At 39.2% G+C, this 25,019-nt stretch overlaps 1 protein-coding gene across 1 annotated transcript in view; it reads right to left on the minus strand.

The window, feature by feature from the left end:
* Nucleotides 1–14,036: 14,036 nt before the first annotated feature.
* The window catches only part of LMBRD1 (LMBR1 domain containing 1), a 76,177-nt gene continuing 65,194 nt past the window's right edge, over nucleotides 14,037–25,019 (minus strand). Inside the window, exons 15-16 of the mRNA XM_071548522.1 lie at nucleotides 18,678–18,769; nucleotides 14,037–18,513 (exon numbers count right to left, since the gene is read on the minus strand). Of these exons, the coding sequence (XP_071404623.1) occupies nucleotides 18,394–18,513; nucleotides 18,678–18,769 (212 nt within the window). The 3' untranslated portion in view covers nucleotides 14,037–18,393. The remainder of the gene's footprint in view (nucleotides 18,514–18,677; nucleotides 18,770–25,019) is intronic.

Consider the following 25,019-nt stretch of genomic DNA (forward strand, 5'->3'; position numbering starts at 1 on the left):
AAATTCAAAATGGGAAAATAGCGAAGTAACTGCTAGAATTGTGGACAGAAAAAAAAATAAAAACCAAACCAGAAAACATAAACACATCTTCCTGGTTAATCTAATCTTTGCGGTTTTTCGGCCTGTTTCACTGCTTTTGGAGCAGGGAGGGAGCCATGACTACACAAACTACTAAGGCTGTAAAATGAAATCTTGGTTCCCTTCTTGTGGCTGGATCCTTGCAAGTCCTCTAATAGTCTTTTGAAAAGAAAACTGTTCAATTTATTGTGTACCTATCACTTATTTCAATTAAAAAAAATTAAAATCTACAACTTCTGGAGTCTCAAGAGGTATTTACTAAAAAGAAGGATTAGTTCCCCAAAGTCAATACTATTCTGAACATTCAGGAGTTCTGGTGTAATAATGGAAATATGAGTATGGCTAAAAGTACAAATAACCAAACCTAAGATAGAAAAACAAAGCTAGGCCATTGGCTTTTTCATATAAGTGGTAGTTTAGACTGAAACTATACTCTCAATAGAAAAGGAAGTGCTGGGGAGCATTCTTAAATCAGTATTCAGGTAGAGTCCCTCAGCATGACAATAGTCCTCTTACATACTCTTCTAAGAAGCTGTTACAAATAGATTTTTGCAAAGTACCACATTTTTGTATCACTCCTGCTGGATACCTTAAAAACCCAACTGTATTACTAATACCTTAATCTAAAGGCTATGATAATCTATACCAATGAAGGATGTGAACAAGGAAGGAAAAAAAGGTTTAAATAGCAAGGATGTCATTTACTTAGTAGTGTGCAAATACATGTGGGCTTCTGCTTAATTTCTACTTAAAAATAGAAGTCCCTGCACTGTGGGACTAAGCAATATAGAAGCAAAAACCGTTTGTCTGTGCTACAGGAATCCCGAGAGATGTAGATCATGATTGGATTCCATTATTGCTGACATTTCAAAAAGCCATTAAAGGAGCACACTCTCATTCCTTGCACTTACACTCAACCATCAAGTAAATCTTGTTACAGGTAGAGATGAGGACAAGAAGCCTGCGGGGGCATTTGGGCTAACATCTAAGCATTTATAATGGCTAATATATAAAGGAATACATATGTATATAAATTTATTTATAGGCACACACAAGCTTAAAGGCATTTGTCATGAGCGCTTTACAGTCAGCCATGAGTTCCTCAATAATTTCAGCAAGGTCACTAAGGAAAGATTGACATTGAGCTTGAAGACATTAGCACCTAAGGAGACCATTTATCTCAAGTAGAGGATAAAACAAAAGACTGAATAGATGATGAATCAAGCCCAAAGTGAGAACTGACAGAGAATGTGATCAGACAAAAGAAAGGAGTTTTCAAGAGCCTGACTGCTACTGAGAAAAAAAAAAGTTATTGGTTACTTTCAGTTTGTGCCCATTGCCTCTGGTCTTCTGACTGGGTACCACTTATGCTTGTGCTCTTCAACCATATGCGCACTTCAATCACTAGTGTTTGAAGTTTTCCTCTACTCTTTGGCAAATACTGAGATGTTAGTCTCTCTCCTTTTGAAGACTGAAAGTTTTTGGCTAGTGAAATTGCTATGTGATTTTCCAGTTAGAATATCCCTTCCCAAACCAATTTAGAATTGACTACAGAATACGACTTCACAATGCAGTGCCTTGTCCAAAGCCCATGGTATACTTATGAGGTCAAGTACGTTTGATTTCCAAATTCTGTGAGGAGGACCTGACATTTAATTTTGCTTCTAGAAACTAGAACAGAAACAGCTGATGGGAGTTGCATTTCATTTGCAGCAGATTCCTGCATGAGCTCTGTGTAGAATGATGCTGCATGACATTTTAAGATCACAGTGAATCTTGGAATCAGAGCCCAGCCTTCAGAAAAAGAACTGACTTAATAGCTAGACTTACTTTCTCTTTCCATAGTGATAATTTTGTATTGTTGTTATACTTTATAAGAGCAATGAAGCTGTCCTGTTGTACTGACCATTTAGATAATATTTTCTGGAATCAAAACATTATCTTACTTTCTTTTTCAATAAAATGGAATTCAAAGAAATGAAAGGCTTTTAGAACTATAAAATAGTCTCCTGCTGTTCATGAATTCCTACAGTAACAGAAATTGAGTACATTTGACAGTTTTCCAGTATAATGTATTTCATTTAAGAGAGCAAAAATTTTAGCTGTAACACCCTTTCAAACAAAGCAACTAATACCATCCTTGCGACTGAGTGTTCATAGAACAATATGGAAAATTTAATGAGAATGTTATTAGTCATCCTGCACAAATACTTCAAAAGGCTCAGGGAACAGAAATTATAAAGAAAGAGAACATTTGGATCTTATTTTGCAGTGGTAAAATTCAATAAAAATCAAAGAAAATATGACAACTACTGTTTCTCATCCCTCATCACTTCAGCAAATCAGAATAAACAGTTAAATTGCTCTGCAGCATCCAGCAGTATGTGAGACATGGGAATGATCAGGCTGCCATGGCAAAACAGGCTGCATTATTTAACTTCGGCAGTGTTGGCCCTGACAATTCAGTAAATGATTCAGTAAATTATTGCACTGGGAGCTGCAACAAAAGGATGTGGCCACTTATCTGTTTCTTCACAAACTAGTAAAATCCTTAATGGTGCAGTCCAGAGATTTAAGTCATCATATCCAAGCATTCTGGCACCAAGTACAGGACGGGGATTTACACTGGCTTGAATCACATACTTCAGGTCCTTGCTAAGTGAATAGGGATAGTAACTTAATAACAGGACACACAGCTGCCGGCTTTCCAATTAGGATCAGAACAGGCATCCATAAGAAGTGCCAAAGTCAGTCATATACAATGTATTACTATGACTGTATTTCTTCCTGAAAAATTAGGGCACCCATGGGAAAGAGTTTCAGAATCTGACACACTTCAAGATATATAAAAAGATTTTAGCCACAATAACCTAGGGCAAAAAAGAAAATATTTGTGTGAGTATCATAAGGTAATAAATCAATTCAGGCAGGATACAGAGAACAAGGTGCCAGTTCTTTCCTGATGGAGGGTTTATCCCACTTCCTCAGCAGTTCTTTAAGCACAGCACCACTCTGCAACTGTGGAGGGTTGAAGGGAGAACTTTTTGTCCATCCTTTTGGCAGTAAGACATCATGCAGCAAGAGTTTACATACAGAAAGCTGAAAAAAAAAAACCCAAACCAAACCACCAGACATCTAAAGGGTTATTCTAGGTCTGATATATTTTTGGTGCCTGATCCAAGAGAGGTTCAGAACAGGTCAAACATTAACTGTTCCCCTCCACAGGTGAAATAGCCAAGGATTGCTTTACTGGCACCACAAGTTTTACCGCGCAGTCATGCGCAGCATGTCCTACTGGCAACCAGGTCAATATGCTTGCACCAACATCAGCCCCTTTAGGTCCTTCACAGGTATCAGACCTCTCAGAAATGAACAACTCATTTTTATCATCGACTGCAAAGATAAATTATGCAAATTAATTACTTTTCCACTTTGGATCTGAAGTACACAATCATTTGGATTTGTGACTAGGAGAGCACAGATTGCACCCCAGTGCTGGGGTGGGCAAGAATTTGGGAGTGGACAGACAGCTGACCCCAGCTGAGCAAAGGGATATCCCATTCCACATGACACTGGGGAAAGAGGAGAAGGCACAAGCCAGGGCATTCATGGTCATGGCTTTTGTCTTCGCAAGGAACAGTTATGCATGTTCATAGAATCATAGAATCGATTGGGTTGGAAAAGACCTCCAAGATCATCGAGTCCAACCCTTGGTCCAACTCCAGTCCATTTACTAGATCATGGCACTCAGTTCCACGTCCAATCTCAGTTTAAAAATCTCCAGGGATGGTGAATCCACCACCTCTCTGGGCAGCCCATTCCAATGCCTGATTACTCTCTCTGGAAAGAATTTTTTTCTGATATCCAACTTAAATTTCCCCTGGCAGAGCTTAAGCCCGTGCCCCCTTGTCCTATTGCTGAGTGCCTGGGAGAAGAGACCAACCCCCACCTGGCTATAACTTCCCTTCAGGTAGTTCTAGACAGTGATGAGGTCACCTCTGAGCCTCCTCTTTTCCAGGCTAAACAACCCCAGCTCCTTCAGCCTCTCCCCATAGGACCTATGCTCCAGTCCCTTCACCCACCTTGTAGCTCTTCTCTGGACCCGAATGATGGAGCTCTGCTGTCCGGGAAGCAGCCGAGCACCTGCTTGCTAATAGGAACTAATGAATAAATTCCTTATTTTGCCTTGCTAAGGTGCACAGATTTGTTTCACTTATTAAACTGTCCTTACCTTGAGCCACAAGTTTTCCTGGTTTTGCTTTTCTAATTCTCTCCCCCATCCTGCTGCAGGGGGTAAGGGAAGAAAGTGGGCAACTGGCTGGGTGCTTAGAAGCCTGGCCAGCCCACTGCAGCTAGACTGGCAAGACTAATATTTACTGCAAGGAGTAAAGGCACTAGTAAAAGAAAAAAGTGTAAATCACTCCTTCAATAATATTTATTCTAATACAGTAGAATATTTCAGGTAGCAGAGGCTGAAACTCTGTCTAAGAATGCCACCAGTCCAAAAGACAGAACACACAACTAGGATATCTGAGTCCAAGGCTTTAGTAAAGTAAGACTAAAATGAAAGTCAAACCCAAATTTTCCAGGTAAGGACTTCACCTACAGTCATACCCAATCCACATGTCCATGCATCTCTTTCTCCAATTACTATCACTCATGTCTAAACAGAAGATGAGGTTATAACAACATTCTGTCTATGTTGTAAACCAACGAAATACCATAGAGCTACTTTGGACTGGCATTGTGTCCAAGCCAATAAAAACAAGCAACATGAAGGGAAGGAAAAGAAAAATCAAAACCGCAAGGCCTTTATCATGATGTACAGACTACTTCAGTGCACCAAATCAGGAAGATGAGACAAGTCAGGAGTTTTTTGGGGTTTTGTTAGTACCTATTGAAAAATTCAGAAGTGCGTAACATAGCAATAATTTAGTATCTAGATCTCCATTATGGAAGTGAATGCAATACAACAAAGATTCTTCATCAAGATCTTGGAGTACAAAATAGTAGACTACCTCTTCCATGATGAAGAAAAATAAGATTTTTTCCTGGAGTTTATTTAAATAAGTTGTAAAAAAAAACAAACAAAAAAACCAAAACAAAAAACAAACCCCAAAACAACAAAGAAATCCCAAAACAACAACAAACCAGCAAAAGGCAGTCATGTATGCAAGTGGCTATGGAATGATATAGGAATGCATGTTTAGTTAGGCAAAGAAGGAAGAGCACAGATTTTAAGAATGTAGCTTCAAAACAAATTTGTGGGCTATAATAGCTGGGAGACAAGAATAAGATTAAGGTGCGGCAGGGACAGATTTTTCCAGTTCCTAAAAGAATGATAGTAAAAGCACAGAGAAAAAAAGAATCCTTTAGCAGATAAAGGACAAGAATTCATGATCTGCTCAGCAGCTTGAAACTTGAAAAATCAGCACATGAAATAAAAATGGGTTCAAATTACTAAGTGTAGGAGACCCAAATGAGAAAGTCCGGGATAAAGTAAGAGATGTTGTTCCTTGCTAATAATCACCAAGAACTTTCAATAAATTAAAGTCACCGAGGAACAGCAAAGAAAGTGAAAAGACAAAGAAGGCAAGAATTCTGGAAGGAAAAGCAGAGAAAATGCAAGAACATATGAACCACTGGATATTAAGATGTTTTAGAAAGCTGTACTACACATATACTTCATTTTTATCTCCATCCCTGAGCTTTCAGAATCCTGGACTAGACAAATGTGTGGTCTGACCCACACTACAACTATCCCTGTGTACTTTATCTATTCTTTTATATTCAAACTGATAAAGATCAGGGCTCTGAAGAGAAGAAATTCCAGGAAAGATGGAAAATGTCATTATGTGTCTTTCATAGAAGTTGGAAAAAGAGTCAAAAAGTCATGAAATAGCTTGAACTCAATTCCAAAGAAAAGACTAGAACATATAATCAAGTTTATTTTTAAGCAATGCACAGACAGCAAAGATGAATGTTTAACCTGTCAAGAGTAAGTTATCAAGTCAGTTGCTTTTTCTTCTAGAGCATTCTTCTATACTTTTCTTTTACACTTCGTTCTATGGGTAACATTTTCTTTTTATCTTTAACTGAATAGCTCTTGCTATCAGTGTTCCAATGTGAAAACTGGAACACAAGTGCTGTTAAACAGGGGGCTGGGGAGGGAGAGGAAAGATACATCACTTATGTTCAGCATATTGTCACATTTTGGTTTAATTATTTGCTTAATTTTCAGAAATTCTGCCCCAAACCAGCCCATTTCCATTAGTGATTTTATGTCACTGAAATTGATTTACAGCTTTTCAAAGACCTATTTTTTGTCCCAATTTATCTTCATTGCTTGGCAGTCACTAGCAGTGGATATTCAGCCTTGTTCTGTCCTCTTAAAGAGATACTAACAGAAGTTAGAGTTGTAATCTTTTTTTATCTGCTTCTTACTTGGAAAAAATGTTAATTACTTGTTGTATAAACCACTGTAATGAGAAATTAACATGAGATGGGCCACTTTCTTCTATAGGGTGAATTCAGACTCTGAAACACTCTTATGATCCGGTTATTAAAATTATTAGACATGCCTCTGCCTGAATTACAGTGCAAATGAGATCAAGTGCCAAAGTCAATAGTATGGATTTTATTTAATAGTAAATGTGAGGCAGAGAGAGAGCTAGAAATAAATAGGAAAAAGGGAGAGATGGGGAGGAGGGAAGAGTGTGACAGAGAGATTAGACAGAAAATGTATCACCACTCTGTGAAACTTGGCTGAATCCCATGCATCCTGTTCTTCTGGTCCTCTCGGTGGTGGGGGTCTGACAAAACAGAGTCTAGTGGATCAATATATGTCCAGGAGATGCCCAGGCACCTCCCCTGGTGGGGGGGGAGGGGAGCTTTGCAGTCTCTTGTAACAGGCTCTGGATTTGTTGCATCACTTGGATCATGTGCAGTCCTCTGGTGGTGGAGGGCCTCAGGAGTGAGCTGGGGGGCGGTGCTTTGGGGGTCTTTGATGGTTTGTGACCCCTTCTCAGCTGTCTCTTGTGTGAATGTCCTCTGTGTACATGGTCTTCCCAGAGGAGGCAACTGGTTTACTCCTACTCTTTTGTGTGGAGATTTTGCCATCACACCCCCAAACCCCTTCTCCACCACGCCCTGAGCCTCATTTACTTCTCCCTAGATCTGAGATAATTGGACAATAGTCTTATCTCAAGTTCCCAACACAGTCCAAATTCCAGCCAGGAGGCATTGGGGAGGGTAGTTGTGCTTCAGTGGTCCCACATAGGCAGGTTGCTTCTTTGCACTTTGACAAAAAGTTTATGATTTTGACAATGTGCAAGACATTAACATTTCAGTCTATTATAAACACTTATAAACTGGAACATGGAAGTACCACTATGCTACAAAATCCAGTCCAACACTCCTGCCTCTATTCCTTCTCGCTTCAACCTATAGGAAGCAAGACTACTGAACAGCAGGTTAGAAGCTTTTTCCATGAACAAGATTTTCACAAGACAGGTATTAATTAGAGATAGGGGCTCTGATGTATACTGGTTAGCATGCCTGCAAGACTTAAACAGATTAATCGTTTGGAAGCATAATGCAGGATCTTGCAGGTCCTTGACACAGACACCTTTTTTCTAACAAAATGCATAAGAACAGGCTTGACAAAGCTAGGCGAAGATCTTCCGGGACAGATTCCATAACTTTCCTAAACAAGTTCCAGAAGTTCACTGTTCTTGCTATTAGAATAGTTATTCCAGAAGTTCATCTAGTCTGGCCCTTTAAGTCACATTTTGACACCTAATCATTCCTGTTACCCTCATGAGAATTTTCTCTGATTTGCTCCCATGCTTCTGAAACACAATACCCAGGGCAGGAGGAAGAATTCTAGGTCAAGCCTTAAGATTGTTAACTGGAGCAATGATTTACAGTTCTTGCAGGTCAGTTACCCATTTATGTGTTCCCATCAAATTGCTGAGGAGCAAAAAAGACAGTAGCCAGAAACCGCACTGATTTAGCTTGCAATTCACAGTAATTTACAGACACATTTCTAAGCTAGAACTAGTAGCCATTTGTTCTTCATTTTAGCTTTCTGTCTGATCACATCACCCATTCCTGTAATTTGTTCTTTATTTATTATTTATTCATTCTTTATTCTACAGTGCTTGCAATGCTCCCCAGGCTTAAATTACTTGCAAGTTTATTAAATCTACTCCATTTCATCATCCAGATCCAATCATGTTACTATTGTGTAACACTGTATCCAGGACAGACAGAACTATCCAAAAGAACACATTTTTATAAGTTTTTTAATGATCAGTTAATCTTCTGAGCACAGTTCTCCAATCACGTCTGCATTCATCCACTAGTAGGTAACAGAAACCAACCGTGGGGCCACAGCTCCCCAAAGAACACACAACATGCAACGTGGGGGTAAAATGCTGCTGCTGAGCAATGGCAGTGGCAGCAGCCGGAGTTGGGTGGCCCCATGGCAGGGGATGTGCCTGGGCAGGACCAATCCAGCCCAGGAGAGATGGCACCAGAATGTAGGGGGGGTGCAGAAACTGTGCGGGGGCGGGGAGGGGAAACAGAACTTCTCCAAACTCAAAACCCTACAGAGCTTAAACTCCAACAATAAGTATGCGGCCTGTAGAAATTGGGGTGTGCTCCAGTGCCATCTCTCTTTGGGGTCCATTTCACAGTGTATTCCCACAAGTAGGCTTCCTGAGATCACTGAGAATGCCATCAGGACTGCCAAAATGCATTTCCCTATTCACAATGCCCATACCTTTCTCTGTGCAAAACTGATTTGGGGTGGTCCTGTGGTATAAAGGAGAGCACTCTGGACTCTGAATCCCAAGGACGTGAGTTCAAGTGTCAGAGGGGACCGTCCCCTGGCAGTTCAATGCCTCCCTGCCATCCCATCCCGTCACATCTCGGATGCTCAGCAGGGTCAGCCCTGGTTAGAACCGCATGCTGTGACAGTCCCGAGGACTTCACTGTCACTGTCCAAGCTCGCTCGGCCTTGGCAGATGGACCTCAGGACTTAAATGGTGGGGCCAGTTCTGCACATGCTGTGCCTCACCTAAAAAATCCACTGCGCAGGCTGGAAGGGCACACCCACATGGGGAGAGCCCTTCTCAAATCTTCATTCGCACAGTCTGGCCAATACATAAAAAACTGATTTCAGTAAATCTCTATCAATTATTACTTATCTGCTCATAAGCTTCCAGATACCAAATATTTCTTTTTGAAAGCAGACTGGGCTGGCCTTTTCTGACTACTACTTTCAGAAAAGAAACACTAGACTTGCTATTTTCCAGTGTTCTGACACATCATCACTGACTTCCCCAAAATAACTGAAAAGCCCTTTTTGTTTTGGTGGGCAGGAAGGACTGTGGAGGGACAAGCTTGGGGCAGGCAGCAGCAGAGGGGAATGTTTCATCTTACGATAAAGTTCAACAGGCTTAACACAACTGAAAGCATCTAACTGAAGTACCCTCTTAATCTGTTACATATTTATTCAAAACTGAATTTTACCATTTCCTTACTGGATTCAGCCACCAGCCCGCAAGAGTCAGCCACATGACCCTTTCAGTGAAGACTGGCACAAGAAAAATGTACTAAATCCTTTGCAGTAAATGCCTTAGCAATGCATGTTGATACTCCTGAGTCACAGATGAGTCCTTCCTTTTTTTCTAACGTTTACAGACTTATCTTTTACTGTAATTAAAGCCCTTCTCTTTCACCTTTGTCTCAAAGATGATTCTAGGCTCACCCTTAGGCATGAAATTGAGCCTGACTGACTTCATAGTCAGCTGTGAGCACTCCTCCTCAAGCATGCAAAAATGCACTTACATTCTAAGGAACAGGCAGGTGATGAAGAGTCAGGTGGTTCAACTATGTTTGATCAGTTCCTTGTAGAGCCTCAAGGAGGCAGTGTGCACCACAACACCTCAGCACAGTCCAAGAAGTCTTTTGTGATGATCTGTGAAAAAACTTAGCTTCGCTCCCTACAGGTGACAGTTGTTCCCTGGTTCATGCAAGTCTATTGCTGTCCAGATACCTGAACCACACGGAAGGGAACTGGCCACTGCCAAGACATTCCAGAGCTCTGCTGCATCTTTGTGTGAAAAGTGTCATATTATCTTGCCATTTAGATCACTTTTATTCCAAGTCATGGTATGACAAAGCACTGCAAAAAGATTTCTTGATTTAAAACAAAAGAAGAAAAAAAAGAGGAAAAAAGACAGTACATACTACTAGTACAGAAATAATGATTATGTAAGATTAGGACATGATGAGAGCCAGAGGTAGAAAAAGAGAAGGGACAAGAAAATAAGCCCTTGGCAACCAGACTTCCCTCAGACCTAGGTCTCCCTTAAGCTAGACAAGTGACCTCCAGAGTGGGTAAGAGAGCATCACACCCACCTTCATATCCAAGCCTGCAGCCCAGACATAGTCCTTCCTCTTTTATGCTAGAGCACCTTGGATTTTACAGATGTCTTTCTGGAGTCTAATATTGATGAATAATCTTTCTTTCAGAGACTTCTGGTGTGATCATTTGCTGGCTGTCCCACGAAGGTCAGTGACTGTCATTGCCCTGCCTCTAGTCATGCAGTACTTCTCCAGCCTTTCTACCTCCTAATTGCTGTTTATTGTGTGCTATTACAGCAGCAAATTGAGTGAGCTCACAAACAGATTAGGCAAGCACTAGATACTGCAGGAATATAGCGTCCCTTTCGGCAGAAAGCTACTAAAGCAGTTCAGCATGACTCCAGTTTCATCCACATACTATTCCTTTCTCGCCCAAGGGAAAAAGTGTGATTGTTTTTAATTCAAATGGGCACTGTTTCCCTTCTGTAGATACATGTTTTTATATTTCACTAGTAAAAAAATAATCTGATTCAAGAGTGAGAACAACTCCCTCTCTGGTTTTGATAACTGTCACTTCTGAGAATTCAAAGTATGTTTAAATGCAAAATAATTTACACTAAACTTTAATGAAATATATAGTTCAATGTACCATACAACATTATAGAAGTGTCCATATTATGACAATTACGCTTCACATTCCTAACTCTGGGGAAAGATGAGACATTAACCAAAGTTATTTTGATTCTCTGGGGCAACCATTTCCACCCTAGGAACTTTTTGAAATCAAACTTCATTGCTGTGGAAGAGCATCTTTCATAAGTAAGAACCAACCACATGAACACATAAGATGCAAACAATATGCCTCATTACTCAGAAGAGACTAACCAAAAATCAACTAGAAGTGCTTTAAGAATAGTTAAAAACTGGCTATGGCTTGCTGTGACTGGGCCACTTCAGAGATTCTCTGACAAACTCCTGACTGGAGCACAACACAGAGTTTTTATTTTTTCTTCATTTTGATGACTGCCACTGTAGATGAGTACCTAGCAGGGTTCTCTTCAAGAGGAACAAGCAAGAACAAGAGCAGCTAGCTGAATCCATTACAGTATGGAGAATAGCTCTCATCCAGCATATAATTTAACAGTAAAGTCTAACACGTTAAGTTTTATAACTGCAAATACTCACACAGGAGTGTTATAGACTTGAGAGTATTGGCATATTCCAAAAAATAATGATGCTGCAAGAGCTGTGAAAAAATGTAAAGGCAATTCAAAAAAAGTACATCTGTCAACTAGCAGCATAATCTCTTGCAGTTAAAGAGTTGAGGATTTGCCAGAGAATCACGGAGAAGGTCTTTGGAAAGAGTCCAAACAACACAGCCATGTCAGAAAGCAACAGTGGGGCACCACATACAGTAAGGACATGTAGTTCCTTTTATCGATGAGAAGATCATGACTTAGAATTCAACTACACAACCAGGTTACTTAAAAGCTCCAACACTAGAGGAAAAATTTTGCAACATTATTGTACCAATGAGTGGATTCCTCAAAGCACTTGGAGATCATTTGCCTACAGGACTCAATGACAGAATGTATTTTAAAAAATAGGCTGAAAAGCAAATGCAAAATCCCAAACCACAAAAAACTGTTATTGGAGAGAGTGAGTTAAAGCCTATGTTTAACTTAAATTAATAGTTAAATCTAAATAAGGCTCTTCAGAAACAGATGGAGTGAGATTAGAAGTAACACCATCAGGAATAATATGCTAAGTGTTTCATGAGATGAGCTCTTCAATTCAAAACATCCCCATTGTATCAGACAATTCAAGATTTGTTCAGGCACTAGCCTAAAACTGAACACTAATACAGAAACACTTCTATTTGGAGTACATTCTTTGAGACAGAAATTCACATAAGTGAAGAGCAGCCCTTCTCCACATTATCCATCCAGCCCAATGATAGATTTGCCAGGTCTGAATGACGTACTTATCACTGTGTCTTTGGCAGGGGACCTGGGAGCCTTACTGGGAACTGTGAAGACACATCCAGCGAGCCTGTCAAAACAGGGCCTGTTCACACATAGCCGAGAGAATGAGACAGAACCATCCTCACATGATTTCTGCAGTGGCACCAGAAATCTGTGGAAACACTTGAAAGGCATTAAAACAGCTCCACTGTAGGAGGATGCCAGCTTGCCAGGAAGTTGATCTTGAGCTTTTTCTAAAACAAAAACTAGATGTGCTTCATTGCAACAGGACTCCTGTTGATACGATGTAGATTTCTACCGCTGCCACTCGGAACTGGCACCATTTGTCTGCTCAGAAAGCCTTACCCATCAATGCTAGTTGCGCACACATCACATGGTAGCAGTGGTTCCACAGCATGAAAAATCCTTTGTTCGCAGGACAACATAGCAGGATGAGGGATGAATGAGGACTTTTTTGTTGGAATATGCTACAACACAGCTTTTTTCAAGCCTGTAGGACCAATCTAGCTACTCTTGGAATACCTCCAAGACCAGAAAAATTATAATTTGCTGCCAGCCAGGCACAACACCCTCTGGTCAGTACATCACCACCCCCACTCTTGCTTTGTTGACACACCACAGAGCAACTTGCTATAAAAGAAGCTATGGTTCTACTTTTCTCTCATTGATGTCAACGGATTTTAGAAGTCTCCTTTACACCAAATTAAACAGTAAGGGCAGATCTCAAGAATATGGTGGTGAGGATTATTTTCCAGATGTGAAAACAAAATTTTGTTCCAGTCAAACTGAGGACAGGGTCATGTTCCAGTAGTACTGGGTAGGTAGTTGCCAGTCTGCATGAATAGGGTAGTACAACCTGTATTTCAAACAACAAAAGTCAGATATTATATATATCCTCTGACATCTCCAGAAGAAGGACATCCCTGAACATATAAGGGACCTTAACTACAGGTATCTAGAAAGCACCGTAGCCCACACAATGTGTTAATAGCTTTCAAAAATACCTGGAATTAGCCTGTTTCAAATCACATAGCTAAGATCTCAGATAGGACTTGCTCAGAGTAAATTTTGCCCACATCTTTTAATCCACCTTTTCTATGAATGCAGAACAACTCAAGTGCCAGGTCTAGTCATCTAGGATCAGCACCCACTCAGCTTCCACCAAATGATCCTCTTTGCCACATTCCAAAATAGAGGATATAGCTCTAACTCATTAAAAAAATGATTCTATGATTCCATGAAGAGAATGATAGAATGGTTTGGGGTTGAAGGGACACAATGGTCATCTAGCAGGAAAAACTTCAATTAGATCAGCTGTCCAGTGATACAGTGGAAAAATCTGATTTCCTGTCAGCAATGAAAGCCTCTGTAAAGATCAAAACTTGGGAATGTACACACCAGGTTAGGTCCTGCACACTTGTAAGTGGCAAGCCCCTTTTACAGCACTCAGCTTTGCACAAGACCTCCTGCAGCATTAACTCCCCCCAAATAGTCCAACTTGCAGTAATTTCTGTAACACCCACATCTCACTAAAGCTGATCAAGAACAATAGAATTTCTGATTCATTTCATTATCCAGAATTGGCATGTGTCTTAATTTAGAAGTAAAATTTATTTTAGAGTATTAACAGAAAATGGTATCTTACCACAACCAAAACACAGCTTTCATTTATTTTGAGAAGTACAGTCAAAATACACATTTGCAGGAAGAGATAACGATTCTTAGTTTTATTTCTTTGCTCCATCTGCAAGATAAATGACCTTGCAGAAGGTTACAAGAAACAGATCTAGGTTAACGTAAGAAGATGTATGATGAATATGAACCACAATCTTTGACATAAGAGGCTGAACAATGTTACAGCTTGAGTATTTCAAATAATTTTTGATAGTTTAAGAAAGGGATGAATCTTATTCTTTTACTTAGTCTTAGAAGCAGTGCTTTTATTTTCCTACTCATATCTGGAACTGTATCAGTACTGTCATAATGAGTTGAATTTCTCCTTAATTACATGAGAACACTTCCATAGTTTATCAGTTACTTTCAACACTTGTACCTCTGCTGTGCACACCAGCAATTCTTTCAGGATAAACCACATAATACCACATAATAGATTCTGTAACGGATAATGATTTTCAAAACACTGCTGTGGGCCACTCTTCAATTCTGAAACCTGTGTCGACGAAGTCAAGTAATAGCTGTAAGCCCAAGAAATACAGTTTCTAAGCAGTAAAAGACATATCAAAGAATCCACAGAGTTACATCTACACTGGTCATTCAGAAGCAAAGTATAAGCCTTGAAAAGGTTCATTAGTTTTCGACTTAAGTAGTCATATTACCTGAGCATGCAATTACCATTCTATGCAGCTTGCCTCTGTTACTGCTACCTAGAAGCAGATTACAATTTTCAGTGCAAAACCTCAAGTCCATCCTGTAATCATTTTCCTGAAGTTAAAGCAGAAAATACAGAGGTAGGAGATAGTTCTTTACATCTTTACTGGGAAAGGCTTTTCACTTGTTTCTGACAATTGGCAGGAAATCCACAGCATACTGTCACCTTCACCTAAGGAAATAACCCAGACTATTACAGGTTTTATTGTATTCATGATCTGTAACTCTGGATAAACTACCAATCACTATAGTCCAAGCAGCAAACTGAGGACCAATTTGGCACATGCTGTTGCTGAATTCTATTAAACATATTCCTGATGATTGCAGTTTATTGGACATGTCAGTGAGATTTAAGGCTCTCTGGTTTCTAAATGTTCATAAGCCTCTATACATGGTAAAAGCTACCTAGAAAAGTACAACAAATGTAACGTAAGCCAGGTCTGACAACAGCACTTCACCTACTCAGCAGTTTTGAAATCTCACAATACAGAGATGGATTTGAAATATCACTCATTTAATCAAAGCAATGAAATAATTCCAATGCCTTTAAGTGACTTTATGCCAGAAAATTGAGATCTCTGAAGATTCGATTGCAGGTGTCAGATGTTTGCTTGCAAGGTAGAACACTATTGTAAAACATGACTGGAAAAGTTCAAATTTGGTCCAAAATCTGCAGAATATTGGACTATAATCTCCCAGCTAACAGCTAATGAATGAGAAGTGTTGCCACAGCACAGGTAACTTTGTGGACAAAAAGTAATTGACTGTTTTACTTGCAAGTATTTTATTTAAGACAGCACGAGAGACAACTAGGAAATCATTTATTGGAAGTTCTGTTTCTTAGAAGTTCCTGCAAGTATTGATCAAAGCCAGTAATTTTAAATCAGGGCTATCCTGTATTTCATTACTAGTTTTCTTCTAGGTGATAGTGGATATACAAATCCAGCTGGGGAGTTCACACAGTAAAGTTCAAACCCAGTTCATGTTAAAGGGACAGTACAGTTAAAAATGTCAATTTTCCATCACATGAAGTGTTAAGAGACGAATTCTTGAGTGTGTATTCATTACAATTACATTGGTGCATACAAAATCTTTTAAAGCCTTGTCAGTCAAATGGTTCGCTGAACTCCTGAGAAATTTTAATGAGGATGTGGCAGGTGAAGAATAATTCTGATTATGAATGCTGACAGTTATTTATTGCTTGTATGAGAGAGGGTGACAGCAGATGTCTGAAACAACTTCTGAACTCTCCCATAGAAGCCTGCTTCTTGCTAGCTGCAGCTAGCACTGGGCTGCTTGTAAATCTGAATAATACCTAGATTTAAAAAAGTTGTACTTACTGAATCCTCCAATTAAAGGGACAAAGTCACCAAATCAAAGGCAGATCACAGTATTTATGCATACAGACTATTTAGACAGGAAACAGGACTGGATTGGGAAGAGCCTGGAAATCAATGAAATCCCAAAAACCAAAAGACACTTACAGCAACATAAGCCTAGGCACTGACAAGGCATCTTGGCCAGTGACCCTCTAAGCCTGCAAACAACATGGATGCAGCTATGTGGCATGAAACCAATACCTTCCTACCAATCTTCCCCAGACAAGCAGCAATCTCCTCAGTGAGAAGTTAAGGTAGAACGGCTGTAACTTTGCAAAATTGGGTGCTACAGACAAAACTGTACATGATACAGACAAAGAAGGAAGTGACAATTATCTCTGGTTAAGGCTGAAGATGAAAACTGAACAAAACCCACAAAGAAAGGAGATCATCTGAGAGGCTAACTTTATTTAAATTAGCTCATGTAAGTTTTCACCAGGGCATCCACCAATAAGAATATTTCAACTTCCTGCTACCCTCTGGATGCAGTTTCAAGACAGTCAAAATCAGGTTCCACCTTTTGTTTGAGTTACCTGAACTTCTTTTAAGTAACTCCTTGCAAGTTTCCCCAATGGTAATATTTAAATAGCATTCAGCTAATTCTAGTCAAAGGGAGCTCAGACTGCCGAGCCAAATTCCAATACATACCGTCACCGTTCAAATACATTTGTGTCCTTTAAAATGTCTCATTGGCAGCAAGTGGATTAAATGCTTTTAGTTGAGCAGACCCAACTGCACATTTGCAGCTCATGATCAACCTACAACATCAGACATTCTTTCAGGCTGCCACATAAACATTTATGTTATTGGAGCAGCTGGCACAGAAGGCTTGCTAGGGAGATTTCAGTTTTGTTTGTTCCTGTAAGAGTGCAAACATCAGTTCCCTGTGTTCATGAATTGACTAAGCAACTCACCTAAGACTCCCTCAAATACCAAAGCTGAATTAAAATTCACAAGTTCGCAAGAGCTGCTGTTCTGAAATACTGCAGGAAGCAGCAGACTGTTCTTGAAATAACTTTAGTGTTTGCAAACATGAAATAGGATAATAATTCCCCAACATTTTAATAGCTATTTAACAATTAGTCTTATAAAAAGACTACTTAAGTCACATTTCCATGGACTTGCATGGACTAAAATGTCCCTCAGGTAGCATCAGAAGCTTAAAAACCTGTACTTGTAAACATATTTTCTTTCCAAGTCTGTAAAAGGATATCTGAAGATTTTTTCCAGCCTTAGAAATATAGTTCAGTAAATGAATAGCTAAAATAGGATTACTTTACAAAGACAACAAGAATGACAAAAATATTTATGAACTGTGTTTATATAAACATATTGGCTTGTAAACAAGTTGACAACATTTACATTAAATATTGAGAGAAACTTCAAACTAGACAATTTGCATTAAAGAGAAAAATATGTTAAAAATTAATTACATCTTAATTATTCCATTAGTTATGACTAAATCAGGCACCTGGCAGTTTCAGAACTGAACTGTGCTAAAACACTGCAACAGTGCTGAATACTGTAATTTACACTAATGATTTCCTCTAGAGCAAATGCCACCTCATATTTACCTGAGGATTCCCATGGTAACTCAGTGTGGACAACAGTATGAAAAATACTTACTTTTCATGGACTGGGAACCCACCACCATAGGGAATGTTTTTGGCGTACTTTAAAGGACAGTCTCTTATTAGCTATAGTTTTGTATGGATATCTCAGAAATGCCAGCAAAACTAATGCAAAAGTCAAACCCATCTAAAAGTATAAATCTCATCCAAATCTTTCCAGTAGTATTTGCACTGTTTTGCAGGATTTTAGCTAGTTTTATTTATGAATAAAAGAGTCCTACAGGTTAGATGTGCAACTATTAAAGAAAACTTAAGTTAACAGAAAAGCATAATGAATTACAAACTAGTTACAACAGTTCATCAAATTATACATAAGAAATTTACATACATGTTTAACCATGAAACAATAATTTCTATATATTATTCAAACTTAGCTTCAATATTTGTTCTTATTCAACAGTGATACTCAAAGTGATATTCAGGTTTTTTACCCCTTTTAGTGAGAACACATTTATTTTTACAGGTGCAAGGATGCTTATTTGGATAAAAGTTTCACATGGGTATGACTTTCAACAAAAGTTTAAATTACTTTTTTTTCCATCTTGAAGACAAAGGGTATCAATGGTAATAAACAGACAGTTCATCATCACTTATGTCTGAATCATCGTCATCCACTTCACCTTCAATGACTGATTTCTTTCCTTTGCAGCATGAAACAATTAATCCAATTAAAAAGACCTGCAAATTTAAAGTAAGTAGTAAAAGTTAATTTATTCAATTGAGGGGCATATAAGGGCAATATATGCAAAACAAAATGGTAGGGTGGTGATGCAAATGAAGCAATGAAAACTACTGCAAATCATTCAACTCGATTCAGTGATCTCCAAAATCAAAGTACTTACTGCAATGAATGCCCAGTTCCCAAAGTAATAGGCAGCACTGAAGAACCAAAACTTATGAAGAAAGAGGTACGTCCGAGTGACAATACACTGATCTAAAATCAAAAGAAATAGTACTGATTAACACAGAACAAAAAAATAGGTCAGCTAACGCTAACCCAAATATAAAAGAATAATAATTTTTAGCAGTTTTGGAGAGTATTCAGATCTGTAGAACAATTACACTCCATAACCTAATTTACTCTATCAAGAGGGTATATAAGAGGGACATTTGTTGTTACATATGAGTAACTTGTAACACTAAGTTACAAATTACACAGGTAACCGCATTACTACTGGGTACAATTTCTTCTGCAGATGTGTCAATTATTAACTATCTGTCAGAATAGAACTCACTTCCCATTTTCCATAAACCATAGGCAGAAAGAGATGCAAAGCAGATTCTGGACTACAGCACACATTTTAGGTCTCTGAAAAATAGATGCCTCTACCAGGACTGCATAAGCTTTGCAAATCAATGTCAATTACAAACCCCAACATGCACTGAGCCTGTTGCAACCCAGATAGCAGAGGGCTTATTTGTATCCAAGACCTAAAAACATGGGTTCACCATTACTCCTCTAACATGTATTTTTTGATGTGTCTGCATTTCTCTTCATTAGAAAGATGCAGATTTTAACTAAATTAAGAATCAAATTGTCTAGGCATTTTCAAGATTGCCAACAGGGAGCATAAAGGCTTGGATGGAACACTGAACTTGTGACTTTTCAGAGATCATGTCAGAGCACGGCCAGTAGGACATCCAAGCCAGTTGAACCTCTCCAGTGCAAGGAGTGCACTGCATTTATGCTAAGGCATAAATATATGTATATATATATATATATATATATATATATATATATATATATATATATGTATATATTGGGGTGGTGGTGGTGGTTTGGGTTTTTTGTTTGTTTTTACTTACTATGCTTCAAACCCCACCTAAAGCCCATTTCAGAGCATGAAGTGATGTCTAAACAACTTGAATGCTACAGAAAATAAGCAACACAGAAATTGCCTGTTCTTCTCTCAGTTTAGACCCCAGGTTTGGAAATACTCTCCAGGCGCAGATGAAGTACAGAACTTCCTGTCTTCTAAGCTTGGGAGTGATATGCTGCTTATATGGTTATACAGTTCACCTTTTAACAGCCATCTAAGTAAGAAATGCAGGTAAAGTGAAGATACTTCAGAATTGCTGATAGTATTGGCAATACCACCAGCAGGTCTCCAACTGGTTATTGAATTAAAAACAGCTAAGGGTTTTTCACGTGGCTCTTCATAGTAATTTGATGAAATAAATGACAGTACATATTTTAGACTAGTTTGACCTTGAGAAGAACAGCTAACAAAATTTTAACTATTAGTAATATATTAATTCAGAAATAAATAGGCTGACATAACATTTCCGAATAAGGTAGAATGAATAACCTGAATTAAGATAACTACTTGTTATCCAGAATAATCAATGTGACTATTACTGACATCTGTGATCATGTGGAACAGAAATACATATGGAAAGTTACCAAGCCCCCAACAGATTAACTGCCACCACTTGAAAAATACAACATATTATGTAGTGCTGACCAAGGCAGAAAGCCAGGATTCAAGACAGAACAGTTTTTTAAACAAATAATGACAAGGTAAATCCATAGATCAAACGGGGAGAAATGGAGAGCACAGACCCAACACAACAGATGGTCAGATTTAGGAGAGACCTGTTTGTCAAGCCCCTTGAAAAAGTCCTCAAAGTCTAACAGAGACAGAAGTCCTGCACTAGGAACAAAGAGCCACCACGTAAACAGCGCAGAGTGGAAGTCGAACAGACACAAAGTAACTTCACAGGCAGTGACCTCATATCCCAGTCAACAAACAGCACGTGCAGTTGTGCTCATCTGCAACTCAAAAACCTTAACTGAATATCAGGCTTCACTAAATAGAATGCAGCCAATATGGCCATGGAACTGATCACTTCCTTTGGCATCTGCAACAATGCCATTTTGGGCTGCTTGGAATAAAAGCAGCATGGACATATTGGAGCAAACCTAGCAGAGGATCACAGCGACAGCTCAAGCACACAGCATACAGTCAAGATGCGTTTGTTCACCTTGATGCAAAGGTGATTGCAGGTGTGCCTTACTGCTACCTCTGCTATCTAGTAGGGGCATGCAAAGTGAGATTCTTCCTAGACCTGCATAACAACAGGATAAGAGATGACAGAGTCTCAACAACAAATATTCCTACTAAGTAATAGGAGAAGCTTGACCATCATCATAGGTAAACACCAAAGCAGGTGGTCTGTGGAGGCATTCACAGCTGGATGGACCTGAGCCACTTGCTCTCCTTGACCCTGCTAGGGTGTTGGACCATACTATCTCTTAAGGTCCTGTGTGTGCCCAAAATCATTACACAAAGGTAAATATAGAGATAACAGATCTGACCAACAAAAGTATTTTGGATGGAACATCCAAAGTGAGAATGTCATAGATTGATGAAGTTTATATGCCCAATTTCAAGCAGATACTAGTTTTGCTTAAAATATACTCAAAACTACTGCCAAAGGAAAACCTGTGCTAGAACATATAAGCACTGCATATTCCAAATCCTAAAAGAACAGAAGACATGGCTGCAGGTATCCAAGAATACTTATTTCATCTGCCTTCACTGCCAATTATACTAAAGCAGTGTTACAAAAAACAGCTGCTGCTTGCAGTTTCTGGGTATAGCTTTGGTGACAGACCAAACTGTTGAGATGGACCAGACTAAGCAAGCTTGAGCAGACTTAAGACACTAGCAGGTATATCAAAAGTTTTGAAATTGCAAGCTTCCCCTTTTGTCTTGTACCTATCATCTCACAGCCTAACAGCTTTATCAGTATTTCAGTGTTAAAGTCACTCAAGGACTCCCAACGTCCATAGAAGTTTATGTTAATGATTGTACCACTTCCACAGCTTTCTCTGGAAACAAATTCATGGAATGGCAGCAACTGCTGCCCCAGCCACAAATACAGTATTACTTTCTTTTCTTGTTGGCTAAATAGAAAAATTACTATATTATTTATTACCTCTTACTCAGCAGTTTCTACAAAAGCGGTTTCTTGCATATTCTATTTGAGCACATACCCACATATTCCATGTTATTCTCGTCTGTGAGATACATACATACAAACAAAATTAATAGCAGCCTCATTCAGCTGTTGAAACTGTCTTTGCACTCCACAATTTTGCTTCTCTGCTGCTGCTACTTCTCTAGTTTTACAAGCTAAAATTAATCTCCCATACAAAGATTTTACAATTTTGGGGTTGTGGCATTCCACACCTGTTATCCTTCCCTCAGCTAACTTCACCCAGAAATTGCTTAAAACTTTAATTCATCACTCTCAGCTGTCACAATATCATGAGTATTAAAGAGCTTCACCACCACTTGCTTCAAGGTTAACGTTGCAACAGATTTACAGCTTTGATCTCTTCTCAGAATGAAAAGTATATTGGAAGACACACTACTCAGATATAGCAAGGATCTGAAAATACCTCCCAACTGGTTGTATGTAGCTACAATAGCTGCCCACTTAGAGATGTGAATCACTAAGCTTCCAGCACCTCAAGCTGACAACACTTTGAAGCACTACACTGCACTACAGAAGCATGAGTATCCAATCACTCAGATGTTAAACAACAGTTTGCCGCTACCTTGTTTTAAAATCTATGTCTAACATACAAAAAGCTGCCTGCTGTTTCATCCCAGTTGTTTGGCTTTGGTGTAGGCTTTCTTTGCTTAGCTGAAGTGGTAGTGAGATGGCACCTAAAATAGACTCAGAGAGACCAAAGTCTACGTGGATAAAGTCTAGTACAAAAAGCTACCTTATCTAACAAAAGCTGCTCAGTAGGTTTGGAATCTAATCCTGACAAAAGAAAATATTTATCAGACAAAGATGAGCTAGAAACTAGCTATCATTCAGAAGGCAAATCTTGCTTTTTTCATTCTTCAAGCTACAGGTAAGTTGTACATGATACTTCACATGGTCTGTTTGCAAATGAAGCACTACCTGATACAAAACCAGACAGCCAGAGAAGTGATGTAATCAATGTAAGTCAGTCTGATTTTATAACACAGTCAGATCTGATTTTGTACTGTAAGTTACTCATCTGGATAACCAATAGCTATTTGCACTTTCTCGTACATGAACAACTGCAGCAGCCACACAACTTCTTGATGATAATTACACATTATGGATGTTTACATTAAATGGCTAGAGAATTTGCAAGTCCCATCAGTGCTAGCAGAGCACTATAGTGTAAGGAGTTTCTAATAAGATTCTATGTTGAAAGATGAATAAAGTCACTAATCAAAGTTTCTGAATGCTAAATAATGTCCTACTGAATGATCTGAGTCAAATCACTATTTTTTTCAACAGTCAAGTTTAAACAAAGTGACTTGTATGAACAGGATTTGCTTTCATGTATGAATGCAACACTGTGTTGTAAAAAGAGGGTTCTGGATCTTAGAATCAACCAAGCACAAACTTTACCTAAACATCGTTAAGAGTTTCACCACTTCCCTCTACACACTCAAAAGCCTCTCAGTCATCTTCTGGCTAATTTTAAATTTGGAGTTTATCTTTGCACAACTAGGCATTATAATGCAAAACAGCTATAAGGTTTTGTCCTGGGTTGAGCTGGCAAAATGCCAACTGTCCAGGACAGAGTGAAAAGGGTTCCTCCTCCCGCAACCAGCCAAGGGAAAAAAGAAGAGGGAGAGAGGAAAAAAAAACTTCCAAAGCCAGGTCTATGCTGAAACTAACTACATGTATTTATACAGAAAGGAGAAAATTAAGAGGATACTACAATATAACACACACTTACACAAGTTATGGTGTTAAAAACAACTCTGAAGGCACTAGGTGGAGGAACCTTCAAGAACTGGGATAAGCATTTAGCCAAGGCCACCTGGTTGGTTAACACCAGAGGCTCTGTCAATCGAGCTGGTCCTGCCCAAGCAGAATCCCTCCACACGGTAGATGGAGACAAAGTTCCAGCGATTCACTTGAGAGGCATGTTAGGGAAATCTGTCTGGATTACCCCTCCCTCGGGCCAAGACAAACCCATTCGTGGGATTGTTTTTGCCCAAGGGTCCGGAAACACCTGGTGGGTAATGAGGAAAGATGGGGAGATCCAGTGTGTGCCCTAAGGCAATCTAGCCTTGGGGAAGAACTAATGATGTGCTTTGAGTTGTGTTTTGCAGGAAACCAGACACGAGATGAGAAAAACTCAAACAAAGCCGGTACTGGTATCCCATGATGTCCAATGATAAGGCAGCCCTAAACTGTGGACTAGGCCTCAACTTGGAACTGTGACTCTAACCAAAAGGCAATGGACTAAAGCTGAACTGATGCTGGTGTTGATCCTTGATGACAAGACATCTGCCTTGAAGGACCGCATATGGACTATATATATATATATATGTGTGTGGGATATAAGCAAATGCAATAATACAAAGATTGCGTGGAAAGACCAGTGTGGAATAAGGGGTGGAGAATGTAATGGTTTGACACATGGCTTCCTCAGTAACCATTGTATCTAAGGAAGTTACAAGTATTCCACACGTGTCTTCCACGTAGCAGTGGGGGAGTGGTTTTTTTCTTCCCTTCCTTGGCTGAGGAGCTGGAGGGAGGTGGTGGAAGCCTGGTCCCTCCGGTGCCTGGTGGTTCTCCTGTCCTGGGTGAGATTGTTTCATTCTTGTTCCCCTTCCTTGAGGTTTTTAATTGTGTTTCTTTTGATTCATTCGGTTTCTTTGGGTTGGGTTGGTGTCTTCCCTATTTCCCAGCTAATCAATCCCCTTTTCTCCCTTCCCCTCTCCCCTGGGAGGTGGGATCCTATGTATTGTGTATACAGTGTGGTTTGTAAATGTTAGTAAATATAATTTATTCTTTTTATTCAGTTCAGTTTCTTTAGAGTGCGTTTCTCTTCAGTTTTTTTTTCCTTTCCTTTGCTGGGAAGGTTCTGGGAGGGGGAAGGGGGGGGCTAGTCCAGGGTTGGCAACAGCTAGGCCAAACCTGCGACAGGTTTCTATTTCAGTTTCTTTACAGAGAATCTGTGAGGGATGCCACAATTTGCATGTATTAACAGACTAGGTGAAAACCATTTAATGAGATTTGAAGACCTCAACCTGTTAATCTCATTTTTTGTAAGTTTGAATGATAACTTTAAATTAATGTTTAATAAATACCTTCAAGTGAAGAAAATACTAATTCTATAAGGCCACGTGTATAGTGAAAAGGTGCAGCATTAGTCAACAACTAAGACCAGA

Source organism: Pithys albifrons, chromosome 2, assembly GCF_047495875.1.
Source record: "Pithys albifrons albifrons isolate INPA30051 chromosome 2, PitAlb_v1, whole genome shotgun sequence".
Lineage (NCBI taxonomy): Eukaryota > Metazoa > Chordata > Aves > Passeriformes > Thamnophilidae > Pithys > Pithys albifrons.